General features: G+C 47.1%; 1 protein-coding gene across 1 annotated transcript in view; it reads left to right on the forward strand.

The window, feature by feature from the left end:
- The window catches only part of MYO15A (myosin XVA), a 105308-nt gene extending 90497 nt beyond the window's left edge, over positions 1–14811 (forward strand). The window contains exons 53-65 of the mRNA XM_054993680.1: positions 1562–1634; positions 3093–3166; positions 3529–3611; positions 4089–4219; positions 4527–4621; positions 4929–5006; positions 5271–5367; positions 5536–5696; positions 8421–8554; positions 9732–9865; positions 10792–10925; positions 11063–11203; positions 14637–14811. Coding sequence (XP_054849655.1) covers positions 1562–1634; positions 3093–3166; positions 3529–3611; positions 4089–4219; positions 4527–4621; positions 4929–5006; positions 5271–5367; positions 5536–5696; positions 8421–8554; positions 9732–9865; positions 10792–10925; positions 11063–11203; positions 14637–14738 — 1437 coding nt within the window. The 3' untranslated portion in view covers positions 14739–14811. The remainder of the gene's footprint in view (positions 1–1561; positions 1635–3092; positions 3167–3528; positions 3612–4088; positions 4220–4526; positions 4622–4928; positions 5007–5270; positions 5368–5535; positions 5697–8420; positions 8555–9731; positions 9866–10791; positions 10926–11062; positions 11204–14636) is intronic.
- Positions 14812–18721: the final 3910 nt, after the last annotated feature.

Below are 18721 nucleotides of genomic sequence, written 5' to 3' on the forward strand. Positions count from 1 at the left end.
CAATTGGGGCCCTGTTATCTTATCCTATGGTACCACTGTGGCAGGTTGTGTGCAGAGGAAACTTTGGTATGATTTTTTGTTCTTTGCGCTGTAGCATCACCACTACAAGCGGCCTGAGGGTGATACTGCAGCTAGCAACAATCAGGTGATACAAGCCAGTGCAGTGTAGTGGTTAGAGTGTGGGACTAGCATATAGAAGACCCAGGTTTGAATCCCCACTCTGCCATGGAAGCTTGCTGGGTGACCTTGGGTCAGTCACACACTCTCAGCCTAGCCTGCCTCACAGGGTTGTTGTAAGGATAAAATAGAGGAGAGGAGAATGAGACAAGTCACTTTGGCTGTGACCACCCCCAAATTGGGAAGAAATAAATGAATAAATAAGTGCTAGTAGGGTCTCACCTGGTTCCGTAAAGATGCTGTCTCAAGTCTGGCTCCTGTGTCTGACACTATCGCTTGTTCAGTTGGGGGAGGCAGCATTGTCTAGTGGTTAGAGTGCCAGCCTAGGCTTTGGGAGAGCCATCTTCAGATCTCCACTCTGTCATGACTCTGGCTGAGTGACCTTGGGCTAGTCGCTCTCTATCTCTCTCAGCCTAACCTTCCTCACGGGGCTATTTGTGTTGAGAAGGAGAGAACAATGTTGTAAGCCATTTTGCGGAGAAAAGCAGGAGTAGACATATAAATAAATAAGTATATTGCTTAATGCTTATCCCTACTTATCAATCAGTTGAATCTTCCTCTCCTTTTCTCCAGGCCACCAGGTGTATTTCCTCTAGATTTTCTACTGCCTTTTCAGAGACCTAGAGCCAAGATACATGTTCAGGTTCCCGACAACCATACAGCAGTTGGGGGCGTGGGGGGCAGGGAGATACCTTTTTAAAAATAAAGGAGAGCCCAAATGGGCTCAGAATGCTGCTGCGGGGAGGGAGGGCCTCAGCCTTCCCCCCCCCAATCCATTTTCCTGTATGGAAACAACACTGGAGGAGGTGTTATTTCCCCGATTATGCTGCTCCACGTGAATAAAATCCTCCACATGGAGCACCAAGCATGGGGAAATAACACCCCAGTGCTATTTCCAGATGGAAAAATGGTTTGGGGGGAAGGCAGGAGCTTTTCCTCCTCCCCACGATGACTTTTCATTTGAGCTTGCCTTTCTTTTTAAAAAGCCATTCCCCCCCAGTTGCTGTGTGGTTGTGGGGAACCTGAGTGGGGGCTGGACACAACTTGTTCCCTGGACCCAACTCATTAAAAACCCAAATGTGTAGTTCAGGCCTCAGAATGCAGGGATATCTTTTCCCCAGAGGCTCACTCTAACAGTAATGGGAGAAGCACGAATCGCACGCTTTTCAGCAGTACAGGGGGCACTTGCTGGGGGTGGGGGGTGCCCTCTTCCGTCTGTTCCCGGATTTTCAATCCAATGATTCATTTACATCGGAGAGGATATTGGATGCATGCATCTCGTGCAATGAAGCCACCAAGACTGCATTGTGCTGCGACTGCTAAATGCCTGTGACTCTCTTGCCAGTCCTCCACTTCCATTTCTCTCCTCTCTCTTCCTGCTCAGTCCCCCATCCAAGAGTCACTCATTGAATACACGGACAGCAACTTGAACAAAATTGCAGCAGAAACCTTCCAAGGTGAGGAGCCTGGTCGTGCCTGTTCCCAGCAGTTGTCCAGCACGGTCTGGCCGATAGAAAACATCATGCTCTGCAACTGCAACTAACCATGCAACCAGATGTAATGTTTTTAGAGTAGTGGGGCTGATTTAGAAGTAGCTTTTCTGCTCCTGGGTAAGTTCCAAAAAGCCTGTTGTGTGTTCAGTTTGAGCTGCCGGAGGCAGGGAGACCAAGTGTGACAAGCACCAACTGCTAATGCAGATAAAGTCACCAAAACACCTAACATCCCCTCCAATCTCCAGAGCAAATTTGTAAACATGGGTAAGGGTGAACAGCCTCCCATCGATTCTCAAAGATCTCAGGTAGAAAGAGATGCCTGCTCTCTGTGATCCTTTAACTGGAGGTGCTGAGAATCGAACCTGGGACTGCATGCAAAGTACATTCATGAACAATGAGCCCCATCCCTTCCCTGCACAAAATAAAGAAGTCTATAAGCTGCTGCTGTAGCACAGCGGTTAAGTGGTTCGGCTGTGAATCAGCACTCTACTGGTTTGAATCCCACTACTGCCATGAGCTCAGCAGATGGCCTTGGGTAAGCCACTCCTCTTAGCCCCAGCTCCCCACCTGTATTGTGACAATAATAATAACACTAACTTGTTCACCGCTCTTGGTGAGGCACTAATCTGTCTAGAAGAGCGGTATATAAGGGCAGTTATTATTATTATTATTACTTATATCCAGTTGGGCCACTGTTTCATCTAGCTCTGAATTTTTTTTTTCTGGCAGCAGCTCTCTAGGGTCTCAGATAGAAAAAAGGTTAATATTTATTACTTGAAACACATCCCTTTTAAAAAATGAGACATGCCGATGATAGAACCCTGTTACCTTCTAAGTGCTGCCTGATAGTGAAGAGCAGGGCTTTTTTTAAGCTGGAACGTGGGGGAACGGAGTTCCGGAACCTCTTGAAAATGGTCACATGGCTGGTGGCCCCGCCCCCTGATCTCCAGACAGAGGGGAGCTTAGATTGCCCATGGCGCGGAAGGCAATCTAATCTCCCCTCTGTCTGGAGATCAGGGGGCGGGGCCACCAGCCATGTGACCATTTTCTCCAAGGGCAACCCACTGAGTTCCACCACCTCTTTTCCCAGGAAAAAAAGCCCTGGTGAAGAGAGACCATGAGAGTGAAGTGTTGAGGGTGCTGATGGCTGATTTCTACATTATAGGGTCAGGGTTTTCTGCCCTGCATCTTGAATTGTGGGTTTTCCTCAGTTTCTGTGTGTGCAGGATTATGACTGCAGGGCACTTGAAGAGGGGGTTTCAGCTTCCCCACCCCCCACACTGTTTGGTCCTAAGTTATATGGTGTGTTGGGGAAATCCATCCCACCACCTCCTTCAGGACTGTTTCAGGTAACGGGTAATTTGACCCTTTGTGTGTGCCCGTGTGAAAATTACAGCTGCCTTGGTTTCTTTCCCCCCTAAGCTGTGATGAAGTTCATGGGTGACCTTCCGCTCAAAGGCCAAACTGAGCTAGATGTGGTCTGCTCTCTTCTGAAGGTAAGCCCTGTTTTCTGCCTTTGCGCGGAACAAGCCTGGCAGAGTTACCTCGGTATTGAGCCACATGGAAATCGAAGCAGGTGTACTTCTTCCAGGCATAAATCTACAAATGTAAATTAGCTTAAAGCGAGCTTGATAGGCCTGATCTCTTCTGAGGATCCCTGGACATTCTAATTTAGCCTGTCTTTGGGCTGGAGGTGGCCACAGTGAACACTGTTGCCAAGCTATCTTGAGCTTTTTTCCAGAGTGGGTAGTTGGCATGACTGCTTCTCCAAGGTGACAAGAGAGGAGGTTGCCGGAGGCTGTGACTCCTCACCTATGGGGTTGTCTTTGTTACATGCTGGTCCACTTTTCTCCTCCAGCTTTGCGGAGAACACGAGGTGATCAGAGATGAGGTATATTGCCAGATCATGAAGCAGATCACGGACAACTCCAGCTCCAAGATGTACGTGAGTCTCATTTCTGCAAAACTGAAACAATGTGGAAAAGGGCAAGCCAGGTGCTGCAGCCTAGCTACTGGAGCAGCCAGGAAGGGATGCAGTAGGACAGAGCAGACGGAGGACCCCTGTCCTCAATGGTGACCAGGGTGGTTGATCAAGGGAATACAGGATTGGTTCTCTGGTGTCGCATGATCTCCAGGACCAGGAGGGGCCAACCTCCCAGGTCAAATTCCATGAAGTTTCTTCCTCTGACCAGTGGCCCTGCTGAAGCCATGGTGCATGGAATCTGTGCCCAGTCTTTTGGGTTCCTATTTCAAGACTGCATTGCCTGGCCCCTCCAGAGGATTCCATCTCTGTGTTGGTGTAGGTTTGACTTGTGGCAAAGTGGAGTAAGGTCTCTCTTTCTCAGTCTGTCTCCAGTGTGCAGATGGGCCATGTAATATACAACCTGTTCTTCACGGAACTTTGTGTGTTTGGGATAGGGACAGCCGCCAGAAAGGATGGAGATTGCTGTACATCCTGAGCGCTTACTATAGATGCTCAGAGGTCCTCAAACCTTACCTTCTGTGGTTCCTCCGGGACGTCTGCAGCAATCCTGCACTTAATTTTCAAGGTGAGGCTTCAGAAGTTTGGATCCGGTTTCAGAAAAGACAGAAAGATGATGGGGAATCCATCAAGTTTGCCAATATTATCTCATTTATGTGTTAAAGCTGAGTGAACAAGTTGTGGCAAGAGCTCATGTGTAGTGAACCCTTTCTTTCTTTCTTTCTTTCTTTCTTTCTTTCTTTCTTTCTTTCTTTTTCTTTCTTTCTTTCTTTTTCTTTCTTTCTTTTCTTTCTCTCTCTCTCTCTCTCTCTCTCTCTCTCTCTCTCTCTCTCTCTCTCTCTCTCTCTCTCTCTGATTTGTTTGACATTCATCAGGCATTGCAAAGGCCTGCGAACAGAACTTGCAAAAAACATTCCAGTTTGGGGGCAGATGTGGATTCCCTGGTAACATGGAGCTGAAAGCCATGGTGGTGAGTGCATTGAAATGAAGTTTTCAGCTGGATGTGCTATTGATACTCGGTTGCCAGCCAGTGACGTAGGGACTGGGATGCCTCTTAGTCAGAGTTTGGGGCACACAAGTGCTCAGGTCACCCTCCCATCTGGTGCTTGCTACTGCAGATGCAGAAGTGGCAGCTGGTGTCAGACCCAGCTCAATCTGCCTTTCTTTTACGTTCCTTTTCTGCACAGGCTTTGATTTTGTTTTTCAAGGTCTTCTTAACCTTCTCCACCATGACTTACAATCCCTGATTTTCCTTCCCATTTCCCTTCCCTGCAAAGGCTGGAAGAAGCTCGAAACGGCAGCTAGTCCTCTTGCCAGGGGGAATCGAGAAGCACCTGAAGATCAAAACGTGTTCGGTGAGTAGAAGCAGGAGAGAACGCAGAAGGATGTAACTCGCTTTAGTCTTCAAGGACATCCTCCATTACATTAAAACAGGACGTAACATCACACTTTCTCTACAAAACCGCTCTCCCCACCCTTCTTTTAATTTACTTTTTAAACATCCAGCCTGTGCAAGAGATCTGAGTAGCTGAAAAGCTTGCACACTGCATTTTGAATTGGGGTTGGCCAGCGTTTCAAAACAGTGCCTTCATTTCTCTCTCTCGCCTCCACCTTTTTAGGTTGCTCTAGACGTGATAGAGGAGATCTGCTACGAAATGGGGCTTAATCGACCCGAAGCCTTCAACGAATATATCATTTTTGCAGTAACCAACCAAAGTGAGTCCAGCCAGCAGCAGAAGAGGGAAGGTTGCGCTCGGTCCAAGCGTGGGAAGAAAAAGCTCCATTCCACTTTTTATTTAGAAGTTTATAACCCGATCTCCAATTAGGGGATAAAGGCAGGGAATAAATAAGTTCAAATAAGATGGTGCCTGGTCACCTCCACAGATCAGAATGTCCGGCCTTTGAACAAGAAGGACTACATTCTTGACGTGGTCATGGAAATGGAGCAAGTGGATAGCAACTACATGTTCTGGTACCGGCGAGTCATCTGGAGTCAGCCGCTGAAATTTGACAATGAGTTGTATGTAACCATGCATTACAACCAGGTGAGGCCTTTGGGAAGCGGGGCGGGGAGTGCAGATCTTTGGAAAGGACAATGTGTGTGTTTCTGGTTTCATGTGTGTGCCTCTTATTTCCCTTCTTTGGAGAGGCACCAAAACATGCCATTGGCCCTAGATACTTGTTGCCTTTAAAGGGCCTGGGACCAGCTACATTGGTAAGGCTTCTGTCATTTGCTGCCCCAGGGCTTTGGACTGCTGCTGCTAACCAAAACTGCAGTTTGTCTGAGACTGAGGCACTGCCCATCAGGAGTATTGTATTGGGTTTTGGCTCAGTTGAACATCAGAAGAACCCTGCTGGATCAGGCCAGTGGTCCATCTAGTCCAGGATCCTATTTCACATGTCCGGATGGACAACAAACACGGCACAGAGGCCAAGGCTTCCCCTGATGTTGCCTCCTGGCACTGAGATTCAGAGGTTGACTGCCTCTAAATATGGAGGTTCTCTTAGTCACCCTAGCTAGTAGCCACTGATGGCCCAGTCCTCCATGAATCTGTCTAATCCCCTTTTCAAGCCATCTGTGCTCATGGTCATCACTATGTCCACTTCAGAATTGCTCATTGAGTAAAGGTTTCCTTTTGTCCATCCTGAACCTATCGCTCATCAGTTTCATCGGGTGCCCCAAGTTCTAGAATTATAGGAGAAAAAGTTGGTGTTTGCAGGGGAGAATGCAGTCTCATTGGCTCTAAAGCTTTTCTTTCAATTGTTCATCCACACTTTTGTGGTCTGAATAATGTCCAGAAAGGTCTAGGTACCATTTTGTTTTGTAATGGTAGGGGGCCCGACTAGTTGATGTCTGAATGTACTTGGATTTGTGGTGATTTTACTCTGGTTGCTCATGATTTTAAAGTTGACAAACTTATAATCCAGGAGAAAAATGGCATATCCCTCTTTTAAATAAATAAATGGGTTGTCCATCCAACGGTATGCCAAAAGGATTCTGTGTGTGTGTTTCTCTCTGGGTCTTCCTGCAGTATTTGAGAAACGAGGGAATTTCTATGCAGTCAAGTTGGCCAGAGGGTTGTTCCCCCCACAAGCAAAGTCCCAATTGGGAGGGGGGGGTATGACTTTATTACACAGTCCAATATAGGGGAGGAACTTGGGCAGCTGAGAGCGCAGAATCAACAGCAGGATTTTTTTAAAAACCCTGATCAATTGGAGAAAATTATCATCACCTACCGGTTGCCCTGTATTCTTACCTTTCTCTCCAATGGCTCACACCTCCTCTGTTTTATCAATATAACAACCCTGTGAGATGGCTTATACTTGAAAGCCACACTAAGGATGCACAGTGAGCTTTGTGGCAGAGGGTGGATTTGAACTCACATCTCCTCAGTACTAATCCATCTCTGACAACAACTCCATGCTGACTCTGTATTTTTATATTTAAAAACTTGAGAAATCTAGCTCGTTAACAGGGTAAATTCTACCAAAAAGCATCGCATCAGGATTTATTTATGGCTTTGTCATAATTTACACCCCACTTTTCTTCTCAATGGGCACTCATAGTAGCTTACAAAATTTTCCCCTTCTCCATTTTATCTTCACAACAACCCTATGAGGTAGGCTAGGCTAAGCATGTGTGACTGGCCCAAGGAAACCCTCTGAGCTTCTGTGGCAGAGTAGAGATCTCTCTCCAACATTATATGCATGGTGACTGAAGGTATCCTGTTTACAGTTGGGTGCTTGAGGGGAAAGAGACCTGAAGCATGAGGGACCTGGCTGCAGAACGTGGTAGCAGGGAACAGGGCCGTTTCCACACTGCTTACCTTCCCTCAGAACGACCCAAAACATTATGCAAAAAACGCGGAAGATCGAGTTTTCTCATGCGAGATTTGTGCGACATCATGCAAATCTCGTGCAAGAAAATGCAATCTTCCGCGTTTTTTGCACGATGTTTCGGGTTGTTCCGAGGGAAGGTAAGCAGTGTGGAAATGGCCCAGGTCTTGGAGAGAAGGAAGTCTTAGCAGTAGGGATCAGGACCTGGGAAAGCTCCTTTGAAGCACAAGAATTGCTTTAGGAACATTCAAAGCTCATCTTACATCCCTGGGCAATTCGGCTCTCAAGTGAAATTGCAGGGAATTCAAATGGACTTCATTTTGGCTTGAAGCCGTGTGCTGTTGTAGTGTTTATTTATTTACATCATTTATACCTCACTTTTCTCCCCAACAATGACCCAAAGTTGAATGCCCTTGGATTGTGCCTCCAGATGGATTTCCTGCATGAGTGAACAGCCGTGGGTGGTTGGGGGTCCTTACTGGATACGTCTGCTAGTCCCAAGCTGTCTTTCTGAGAATGTGTAGGATGAATTAACCCAGAGCCTGATGGAGAATTTCTGCCCCTCCACCTGTGCCTCCATTATAGATGGATTTGGAAATCTTTTGGACAGACAATCTCATGTCACCAAAACAGTGTCACAGTCAGCGCGTTGGACTAGGATCTGGGAGCCCCAGGTTCAAATCCTCTCTGCTATGGGCATTCATTGGATGACCTTCGGCCAGTCACTCTAGTTCAGTCTAACTTATCTCTCAGGGTTGTTGTGCGGATTTAAATGAAGAAGGCAAAGAGACTGTGTGCCACCCAGAGCTCCTTGGAGGAACAGTGGTATAAAAACATAGTAAATAAATTTTGGAAGCTGCAGAAGTCAGGTCATTGCATTATATGCAGGCTACCATGTACAGTTTCTCAGAATGCTCCGTTCTCACCCTCAGGTGCTCCCGGACTATCTCAAGGGGCTCTTCAACACTCTCCCTTCCACGAAGCTGAGCACACAACAGTTCCAGCAGGTCTCCAAGCTGGCTGCTTTGCAGCACCGGGCCAAGGACAGTGTCTACTTGCCTACCTTGTAAGTGCCTCAGAGAGAGGCAGAGTGGGAGACACTCAGGTATCGGCACCGTCGGAGGTGTGTTCCGTGTTCTCCTCAGTTCTCGTGCATGCAGTGCCCAATTTGAAGCAGGATCACGGGGCCCAGAGAAGGGCCTCTCCCCTTTACCATATTCCTGACTGGAAATGGTCCTGCAGGGCTGCTATGACAGGCCAAACAGTGCCGCTTCTGGCCATTTCAGGCCAGGAAAATGTTATGAAGGGGGAAGACTAGCACTCCTTCTCCGGGGTGCCATGGTCTTCATCCAAAGTTGGAACTATGCGTGCAGGAATTGTAGAGAATCCACAACCCGTGTCTGGCTGTCCTACAGGATGCAAACACCACCACCACCCCAGTCCCAACCTGCGTATTCCATAATGTATGAATCAGCTAGGAGGCAAAAATGCTCCCTCCCAGTGCAGGAAGGGAAAACCAGTGCCTGCTCTGCCAACTCAATAATTAGCACAGTTCCTCGGCTTTGGGGGCCACTGTGTTAACCTTGCAATGGCTGCGGTGTATCTATGTGCTCTCAAGCAGGGTCATAGCAGGACCCCTCGAGCCAAAACTTCTTGCTGTCAGTACAGCAAGGGAAACAGAGTGGGGGGTCAGCCTGCTGGCCTTGCTCTTATACTTTGCTTGGGTACAAGCCCATTCAAAGCAACAAGAAGGGGTGCAGGAGGATACCAGTCCCTGAAATGCTTATTAGAAGTTTTCTAGAATAAAGTTGCATTCAGGGACGTTGGCCATGCTGGAGGAATGTGGGCAGATTATGTATGTATTTATATCCTGCTTTTCTCAGCAACGGGGACTGTTCTTCCTTATCTCCATTTTATCTTCACAACAACAACCCTGTGAGGGAGGTTAGGCTGAGAGTTTGTGACAGGCCTGAGTTCACTCAGCGAACTTCCATGGTAGAGCAGAGGGATACAAACCCAGATCCCAGTCCAACTGTGCCATGCTGCCAACCCCAGCTTTAGGGAAAGCAGAAAGGAGGCTCCACCCTGCAGCCTATGTGGCCTCGGCCTATGTGGCCTCGGCCTTCTGGCTGCCTCCCTGTGCTTAGCTGTTGACTTGGCTTCTACGGGGTCTTTAGTGTTTTCTGCCATTTTGCCTTGGACTACATGTGACCTCTCCTCAATTTTCTTTTCCCTCCTCCGAGACGGGAGGTTCAGGATTACATCCCGCCCCAGTTTTATCACCTCCTGGCAGCTCAGTCATGGCTGGACATGATCTCGCAGCACACGCAACAGACACAGGCGTTGAGTGCCCACCAAGCTCGGGCGCAGTTTCTAGGTAAGAGGCTTTGCACGCTGGTGGAGCTAGTCTGGGGGAGGGGGGTTGGGTCATGCCCACCTAACCTGAGAAAGAGACAGTGCAACCCTAAACACGTATACTCAGAAGTCAATCCCACTTATTTGGGTGGAACTTACTCTCTAGTAAGTTTGCTGTGGATTGCAACCGTGGTTCCACATCTTTGGCTGGAAACTCCAATAGGATTGGAAAGGCTGCCAAGGGCTCTTGGCCAACTGGGGTCAGGACAAAGATCCATTTAGCTGAAAATCTTTTTCCCAAGCAAGAGGATTCTGGGTATGAAGGCAGAAACATCTATACTTGCCCTGCCAACATAGCAGCCAGTGTTGAGAGGTATGCTGCTTCTGAATATGGATGTTTGATTTAGCCATTGCAGTGAACAGCCTTTGGTAGATCTATCCTCCATGAATCTAATCATTTTTTTAAAAAAAGAAATCCATCTGGCATTGCCGTACCTTGTGGCAGGGAGTTCCATAAATTACTTGTGTTATTTATTTATTTAGATAGTTGTGCCTGTTTTTCTCCCTAACAGGGACCTAAAATGGCTTACAACAGTGTTCTCCTTTTTCTGATTTATCCTCACAATAACCCTGTGAGGTAGGCTAGGCTGAGAGAGAGTGATTAGCCCAAGGTCACCCAGTGAGCTTCTGTGGCCGAGTGGGGATTCGAACCCTACACTGAATTTGTTGCCAGCCTCTTTAATTTAGGTTAGTAGATTGGCGGAGGGTGTTATTCCTCTTACTCTCACTGAAGCTGTCGTGGTCTCACTATGTGGATAAAGGTAGTATGTAAATGTTAGAACAAAAAATAAAATAAATTCCTTTGCCTCCTGCAGTGCTTAAATTTTTTTTTTCTGGAGGTGGTCACTGTGGTTTCACAAGCTGTTCATGCTCCATTCTTTTGCGCAGGGCTCCTGAGCGCATTCCCCATGTTTGGCTCGTCCTTTTTCTACATCCAGAGCTGCAGCAATAATGCCATCATCTCCCCATGCATCTTGGCTGTGAACCAGAACGGACTCAACTTCCTGAACAAGGAAACCCATGTAGGTGTTGTCTGCTCATCCCTGAAACTCCTCCTAAATATGGGGAGAAGAATTCTCTTCCCCAAGTTGGATCATTCTAAGTTTAGGTTGGCCAAGCTCTAGCAAGAATTCTAACAAGCATCTGCTCTCTCCATCAGGAACCGATTGCGATCTTCTCGTTGAAGGAGATCCAGTCAACTCGCACCCAGCGACCTTCAGCAGGATCCAGCTACCCCTATGTAGAGATCATGCTAGGAGACCTGATATCTCAAAAGGTCACCCAGTTGCAACTGGAGCAGGTAAGCTTGTCCCAAGACAGTCTTTGGCAGAAAAGCTCTAGCATGCGTGTACACTTTTTGAGTCAAAAGTTGCCGCCAACATTTGGCCCACAGCTAAATTGGGGGCACTTATTGGAAACTGATCTTTAAACACACCATTGGAAGAATTTTGAGGGAAGCTAAAGGTGATTCAGGAAGATAAGCAACTTTCCCTCTGTGCCTCCCCAAGGCTCGATTCCACTCAAAGATGGGAAAAGATGCCCCATTACAGAAGTGGCAGCAGATGGCAAGGAACTGGTGTCTATGATACCCACTCCTGTACAGCTAGCTGGCTGATGACCATGCTAGCTCCCCATGGACCTAGGGTTGCCAACTAGAGGTTGGGAAATTCCTGGAGATTTGGGGGTAGAGCCTGGGAAGGGTGGGGTTTAGGAAGGGGAGGGACCTCAGCAGGGTATAATGCCATAAAATTCATCCTCCTGCACAGCCAATTTCTCCAGGGGAATTGACATCTGTAGTCTGGAGATCAGTAGTTATTCTGGGAGTTCTCCAGGCCCTGCCTGGAGGCTGGTAACCCTATTTGTGGCCCAGCAACCCCGCCCCCCACACACTTTTGAACAGCATGGTTCAGCTATGAAGAAAAGAAGCCTGTTAAAACAGTGGAGAGATACAGAGCTTAATTCTGCCATTTTGAAGGTGGAGCTTAGCTCTGCCCTTTTCCTGGGACTGGCTGTGGGCACACCATTCAACAGTTTTCCTGCAGCCACCCCACACTTCCTCTTTTGAGCCAGATTAAAGGAGGCTTTCCTTTCATCCATCTTAAAGCAAAGAGCCTCCAGCAGCCCCACAAATCACAGCTGTGGAAGATCTGAAAAAACACCGGGAGCAAAAGTCCCCAGAGAGAAAAAAAAAACCTGTAGAATCAGCCAAACAGTCCCTATACTTCAAGGGCGTTGCTCTAAACCAACAAAGTGATCTTTGAGTGCTCAAAATGTTTATTATTTATTTGTCTTTTAAGATTTAATATTCAGATTGGGGAAATCCTTTCTAACCAGAAAAAGTAGGAAACCTAAGATGCTATTTATTTGAATTGTTGTTGTCTTTTACTCCCAAGTTGAGGGAGTTTTATACTCCCCCACTTCAAACCGAAATTTTCTAATTTAAACATTTGGAGTGAGCAGAGGCCCCCAGTTCCGTCTTAACTGGGTCTGATCCTCTCTATCGCTAATATTCCTGTTGTTGTTGTTGTTGTTAAATTTATAGTCCGCCCTCCCTGCGAACAGGCCCAGGGCAGATTAAAGCATACAAATAAATACAAATGCATTACAACAAAAGCAATAAAATCAGATTCAGACTCAGATTCAGCGGCATAAACAGACTCCACAATCTCATTTCTAATACCCCAGGATGGGATTCCATTCATCCTTCCCTGCAACCCAAAAAGGAGAGGGGGGGGGTGGAGACGTGAGATTGATGTGTTAAATCATTCACAACTCATACATGGGGCAACTGATCGTATGGCCCCCCGCTGATAGGAGACTGGGAGGGAGGCTAATTCAGTAGATCTAAGTGCTGGCCTCAACCATACGCCTGGCAGAACATCTGTGTCTTGCAGGCCCACGGAAAGGACACAAGGTCTTGGCAGGCCCAAGTACCCTCCGACAGAGAGTTCCAGCAGGTTGGGGCCAGGACTGAAAATGCCCTGGCCCTGGCAGAGGCCAGTCGAGCCTCCCTGGGGCCCAGGACCACCAGTAGATGCTTTTCTGCTGATTTAAGCACCCTCCGGGGTACATATGGGGAGAGGTGGTCCCCTCTAGGCTTTTACTCCTTCCCTCAAAGGTCACAGAATTTTGAGGAGCAGAATCCAGGGAATGTTCTTGTCCCCGTTTCCTCTGTCTTCACCGAAACTTAGGGTGGAGGGGGGGGGGGACAGCTAAGTCTCATAGAATACTTCTGTGATTCCAAGAATCGAAGAGTACGCCCTTGTGTTATAACTTAAAAAGCAAAAATAATAAATGCCTCTTCAAAACCAGTTCTTTGAACAGATGCATGCCCCTCCCTTTTAAAAAACAATGTCTTGTAGCAAACCAAGAGTTTTGTTTAATTTGTTTCTACATTTCAATACATGGGTGTGCTTTTCTCAAGAGCTACAGATCTCAGGGTTGAGGAATTATGCATTCTAGGACTTACTGGGCAATCCTCCCCAGAGTTACATCCTTCCAAGTCCATCAGAGTCAATGGACCTCGCAAGCTGTAGCTCTTTTTAGGACTGCACATTTAAAACAAAATGCCACCAGATTTTGCAGTCTCTGAGGATCCCTGGGAAAGAAAACCCAAACTGTTTGATCCACTCATCAGAACTCTTACAGATCAGGGTTTCTGCCCAAGGAATCTGGGGAGAGGATGACGATTAAGTTTTTAAATCTACCCAAATAAGTTTGTTCAATCATTGTTTTTAAAACACACAAACCAATCTGTAAGAAGAATGATAAGACTATTGCAAGCCAAAGGCATTTGTCTGTTTGACTTAGCCTGAAAAGCATTCTTTAACCAAATCTCCTGATACGGCATAAATGTGATGATTATTATGCAATCTACACTTTTTTGGAAACATTGTGAACTGCTGTGATTATACTTAACTTACATCATTCTCCTTCTCTCCTTCTTCTCTGTCTCTTTCTGTCTCTTTCTCCTGATTCCCTCCACTGGTTCTCTGAAGCTTAATCTTCAGATGGTAGGTAGTTTTTCCCTTGGCATAATGCAAACTCTGTTATTCATATCTGAGAAAGAGCCGCACGCAACTTCCATCAACCTTTTGGGGCCTGTTGCATTTTGAGCCCCTGTGTGTATTTTCATGGCAAGTAAGAAATGTGCTCAATGGGCAGTAGTTCGCCACTAGGGGGAGACAAGTTCTTAACAATTTGTCTTAGGCCTGCTTGCAGGGTTCCTGTCTTTTTAAAATGTTCCACCATGCCTTGTTCTCTGAAGTGCTTTATACATATTATGATTTGACTTCTCTCTCAGAAAAAATCAAAACCTATGGTGGTTTCCACACAGTGATGATTCCTTATTGGTGCCACTGTCTGCTTGTGAGGAGGGGATGAGAGCAGAGAAATTTGAAAATCTGCACTTTCCTGTCCACACAGTGGGCAATCCTGCTTTGATGTTTTGGAAAGATTATACCAAAGCAGGTTTCTGAACGGATGGAGCACAGGCAGGCAAACTGTGGAAATGATTGGATGGGGAAAAGATGCTGTGTAAATGCTCTGGGGTGGGGGGTTGAGTGTAAGTATGAGACCTCAAATGTAGCAAAAGTCCTGTGTGGAAGCGACCTCTGACTGCATGTGCACTTGAACATCCGTGTTGTTCTATCTGAGGCCTGCTGAAGGGAGCGAGAGGCTGCTTTTCAAACAGGGAATTGACTGTTGCTCCTCCATCTTGCTTCCTCACCCAGGGCTTGGAGCTTTGCCGAGTAATTGCAACGCACATGGAGAGTTTGCTGCACGCGCGGGAAAAGAGGCTCACGCTCCCACCAAGCGAGATCACGCTGTTGTGAACAGACTAGCCGCCCTCTTCTATTTCTTTCCGAAGAGCAGACAAGGGGAACTGGTGACAGATTATCTTGAGAGCCCCTGTCCGCTCTATCCTCACCAGGCTCCAATCAAGATAGTGTCCTTGATAACAATGGATGATGATATCGTTGTTACATGGAGGGTCAAGTTTGCCAATCTCCAAAATGCTGGGAGGAGTGAAAAAATACCTGTAACCAATCACGCAAGAAAGAGGGCAAAATGTGCCATTTGAAACCATGGGTTAGTGACATGAATATGAGTGCAAATTCCTTGACTCGGGGCTTTGCATACACTGTTTTTTCCGTTTCTTTTCATAAGTCAAAATTAGGGTTGCCAGCCTCCAAGAGGAGCCTGGAGATCTCCTAGAATGACAACTGATCTCCAAACTACGCATATTAGTACCCCTGAAGAAAATGGCTGCTTTGGAGGGTGTAGTCTATGGCATTACACCCTACTGAGGTCCCTCCCCTGGTCTCCCCAAACTTTCCCCTACCCAGGCTCTGCCCCCAAATTGCCAGGAATTTCCCAAACTGGAGTTGGCAACCGTAAGTCAAAGGGATCTGCTTGCTCACAGGAAGCCATCAGGGCCCACAATTTCAAATGGCTGTTGGGGGCATCCTTTAATTGTCCATCTGTTTTCTAGTAGATGGCCCAGGGGCCCCATCTTGGTAAGCCTGCTGTCTGGTACTACTGGGGACATGGGAACAGGTGGGAGAATCGTCCTAAGATGGTTTGATGAAGTGATCGCCAGTCAGGCTAGCAATTTGTCAGGAGCCATCAGCCTGTCGGACAGGAACATCTGTTGGTGGGCTAGTGCATCAGTAAAATTGGTCAACGGTCCTCAACTGCCATGGAGGCAACAGAGCTGAACAGAGGGCCACATCTGGTGCTGGTGGTGCTGGAAATGGGAAGAACCATCGTCAAAATAGGAGCCCTCAAATGGAGGCTGAGAGCTAGATGTGGGTGACCCTGTAGCTGAAATTTTTCTTTCAGGAGCTCAAGCATCATGGCCTGTTCTGTTCGCCCCCCCCCCCCAGCCCCACTATTGTATATAACACAAGTTGTTTGAAAAGGTGCAAGTTTTGTTTCTTTAAAAAAACAACAACCTGTTTTCAGGTTCTTACTTTCCCAGTAACTGAGCTCTGAGCTTTAGAACTAGTGTTTGTGCCATTGGCACAAACAGAATCCCCCGTAGTCCGTATTTTGTAAAAGAAATTGCACCCAGAATGGCATAGGTAGAGTTTGGGGGTGGAGGAGGAATTGGTTTACAATTTGTACAAAATAAAAAAGTTTTATATCTGTGGTTGTTTGTGGCTGATTATTCACTTGTAGCCCATCAAGATCAAGTCATACGGGGTTCCAGACATGAACATGCAGAAGGCGAAAAGGCTCCCTCCCCACCGCAGGCTCCAGGAATTTCCCCACGCAAACTTGACAAACCTAAAGACAGGCAGGCACCACCAGGAAGTTTACTCCTGTTCTTCCAAAACTCCCATTTTATACATTTCCCATTCATCCTTCATCCTGGTGTGAGTTGCCCCCCCCCCCTACTCTCTCCAGCAAGCAGGGCTATGCAGACGAAATGTAGTGGGTCCTGCCTCATCGATAGTCAAAGGGGTACTCGAGAGTTCTTGCTCATATGATGTTTTTTCACCAGGCAATCCAAAAATGAATTTTCTCTCTACTCTCCCTTTCCCAAGGCTAAGAAGGGAAGGATGCCAGCCCAACCAAGTTTGCCCAGACTTTCCTGTGGAATTGTGCCTCCTGGTTCATATGAGCTTGTTTCTGGCTCTGGGGTCCTTAATGGACCCTCAAATCTGCCCCCTAACCACAGAATCACCTCTTTCTTCTGCCTGGGGAAAGTTTGCATCATTGTTCCCCAATGTGGTGCCCCCCCCCCATATATTTTCTGGTGCCCACATCCTCCTTCCACAAAGCAAAGAGTCAATCCTGGATTTCCTCTACCTCACTGGAATAGGAGTTGCTTCAGAATAGCCTGGGAGATGTCACCTTTGGGTCTGCCGGGACTCCTGTTTGGAAACACCTGCCTCTGTTACACACCAACATTTTATGATTATCCCCAGCACCCCATGGCAACCATTTGGAGTAGTACCCACTATATTTTCAAAATACCAAACGCACCCTACATTTGATATTAGGCTAGGGACTCCTAATTTACCTTGTTCACTCTTTAGCTGTGGCATGTCTCAATGGGGTGGGATGAGAGATTGGGATTGGAAAGGGCAGTTTTGGGAGAGAGAAGGCCTCAGTGAGGTATAATGCCATACAGCCTACCCTCTAAATCATACATTTTCTCCAGAGGAACTGATCTCTGTATTCTGGAGATCAGTTGTAATTTGGGTGGATCTCCAGGCCCCACTTGGAGATTGGCAACCCGATGGCTGAAGGTTTAGGTGGCTCATTAAGTCCTGCTTCTCCTTGACAGACCCTCAGTGCTAACCATTACAATCCCTATTCCAATGTCACTGCCAGATTTACACTGTTGTGGTGTTGACCAGGCGCTTCAGTGGCTTATCTTTAGCAATTTCATCTTAAGCAATTCCAGGAATACTTTAAAACTGTGACTTTGTTAAAAACCAGGATTGTAACTGGGAATGCCAAAAGGTTTTTTTTTTTTGAAAGATTTGGTCCTTAACACCAGATTACAGTCCAAGCCTCTGACAAGATTATAAATCTCTCTGATAACTGAATTGGAGGGCAAATAAACAGGAAAGGGGATTGGAAGAGTTTAGAGCAGGCCTCCAGGAAGATAATAGGAAGTCGCTTATTTCTGGTGCTTCCGGTTCTTAAGGGCAAACTGCCAATGGAAAGTTAAACTAGGTCAGAGACAGACAGCAGCTTTCTTTCCTCTTGTCTCTAAGAGATATATTAAAAATGTGATTTGCACACAACATAATTTTGGGTTGCCAGCTCTGGGATTGGAAATTTCTGCACATTTTGAGGGTGGAGCCTGGAGAATGTGAGGTTTAGAGAGGGGAGGGAGCTCAGCGGAGTATAATGCCTTAAGAGTCCACATTGCAAAGCAGCCATTTCCCTCCACGGAACTGATTTGTGTAGTTTGGAGATAGGTTTTACTTCCAGATCCCCAGGCCCCACCGGGAGGTTCGCAAGGTTTTCCAGTTCTCCCGGAATGGCAACTGATCTCCAGACTACAGAGATCAGTTCCCTTGACTAAAATGGTAATTTTGGTGGCTGAACCCTTAAGGCATCACATTCCTGCTGAGTTCCCTTCCGAAACGCCGCTTTTCCTAGGCTCTGACAGCCTCAAATCTCCAGGAATTTTCCCTTTAGAGTTGGCAACCTGCCATAACGCATTTTCATGTGTGGAATTTTATCCCATGATGCATCAGTATTGACCTTGGTTATGCCAAGAGGCTCAAGTATCAAATATATCTTCTTTACTATTTTTCCTCTCAACAAACTACAGCTCGGAAGCGAGGGAACTTTAGTCGCCCGCTCAGGCACCTCGCTAGCCACCCGCTCGCTTTTCAAAAAGGCCTATTTCGCTTCAACTAATCAGCGGCCAGAATCTTCATTTAGGCCCACCTTTTGTGGATGGTCTAGCCACTCCGCGCCAAGGTGGGCGGGAAACGTGAGGGAAGGGACCTCTTCCTTTTAGTCACGCCTTCCTCTAGTTTCTCGGCCGGCAAAGGCTCACAAGGAGGAGGGAGGGATGTACGAACAAACACCGCCCCGCACATCCGCTCGACGTTGCCGTTGCGCTTAGTAGCGTGGTTGTGTTGATGCTTCATAGAGACGCTTCTTTAGCACGCACGCGTCTCCTGGTTTGAGCATGCGCATTAAGCAGTCACTCCGCGCGCGGACTCGCAGTGAGATGCACTAAGAATGCAATACGCACCCTTCACTTCCGGTTGAATTTGAACGCCGCCATATGCTGGGCAGGAGCTGCAGAATGGACAGTCCGCCCCCAAACTTTTTGACTTTG

This window comes from Eublepharis macularius, chromosome 12 (genome assembly GCF_028583425.1).
Source record: "Eublepharis macularius isolate TG4126 chromosome 12, MPM_Emac_v1.0, whole genome shotgun sequence".
NCBI lineage: Eukaryota > Metazoa > Chordata > Lepidosauria > Squamata > Eublepharidae > Eublepharis > Eublepharis macularius.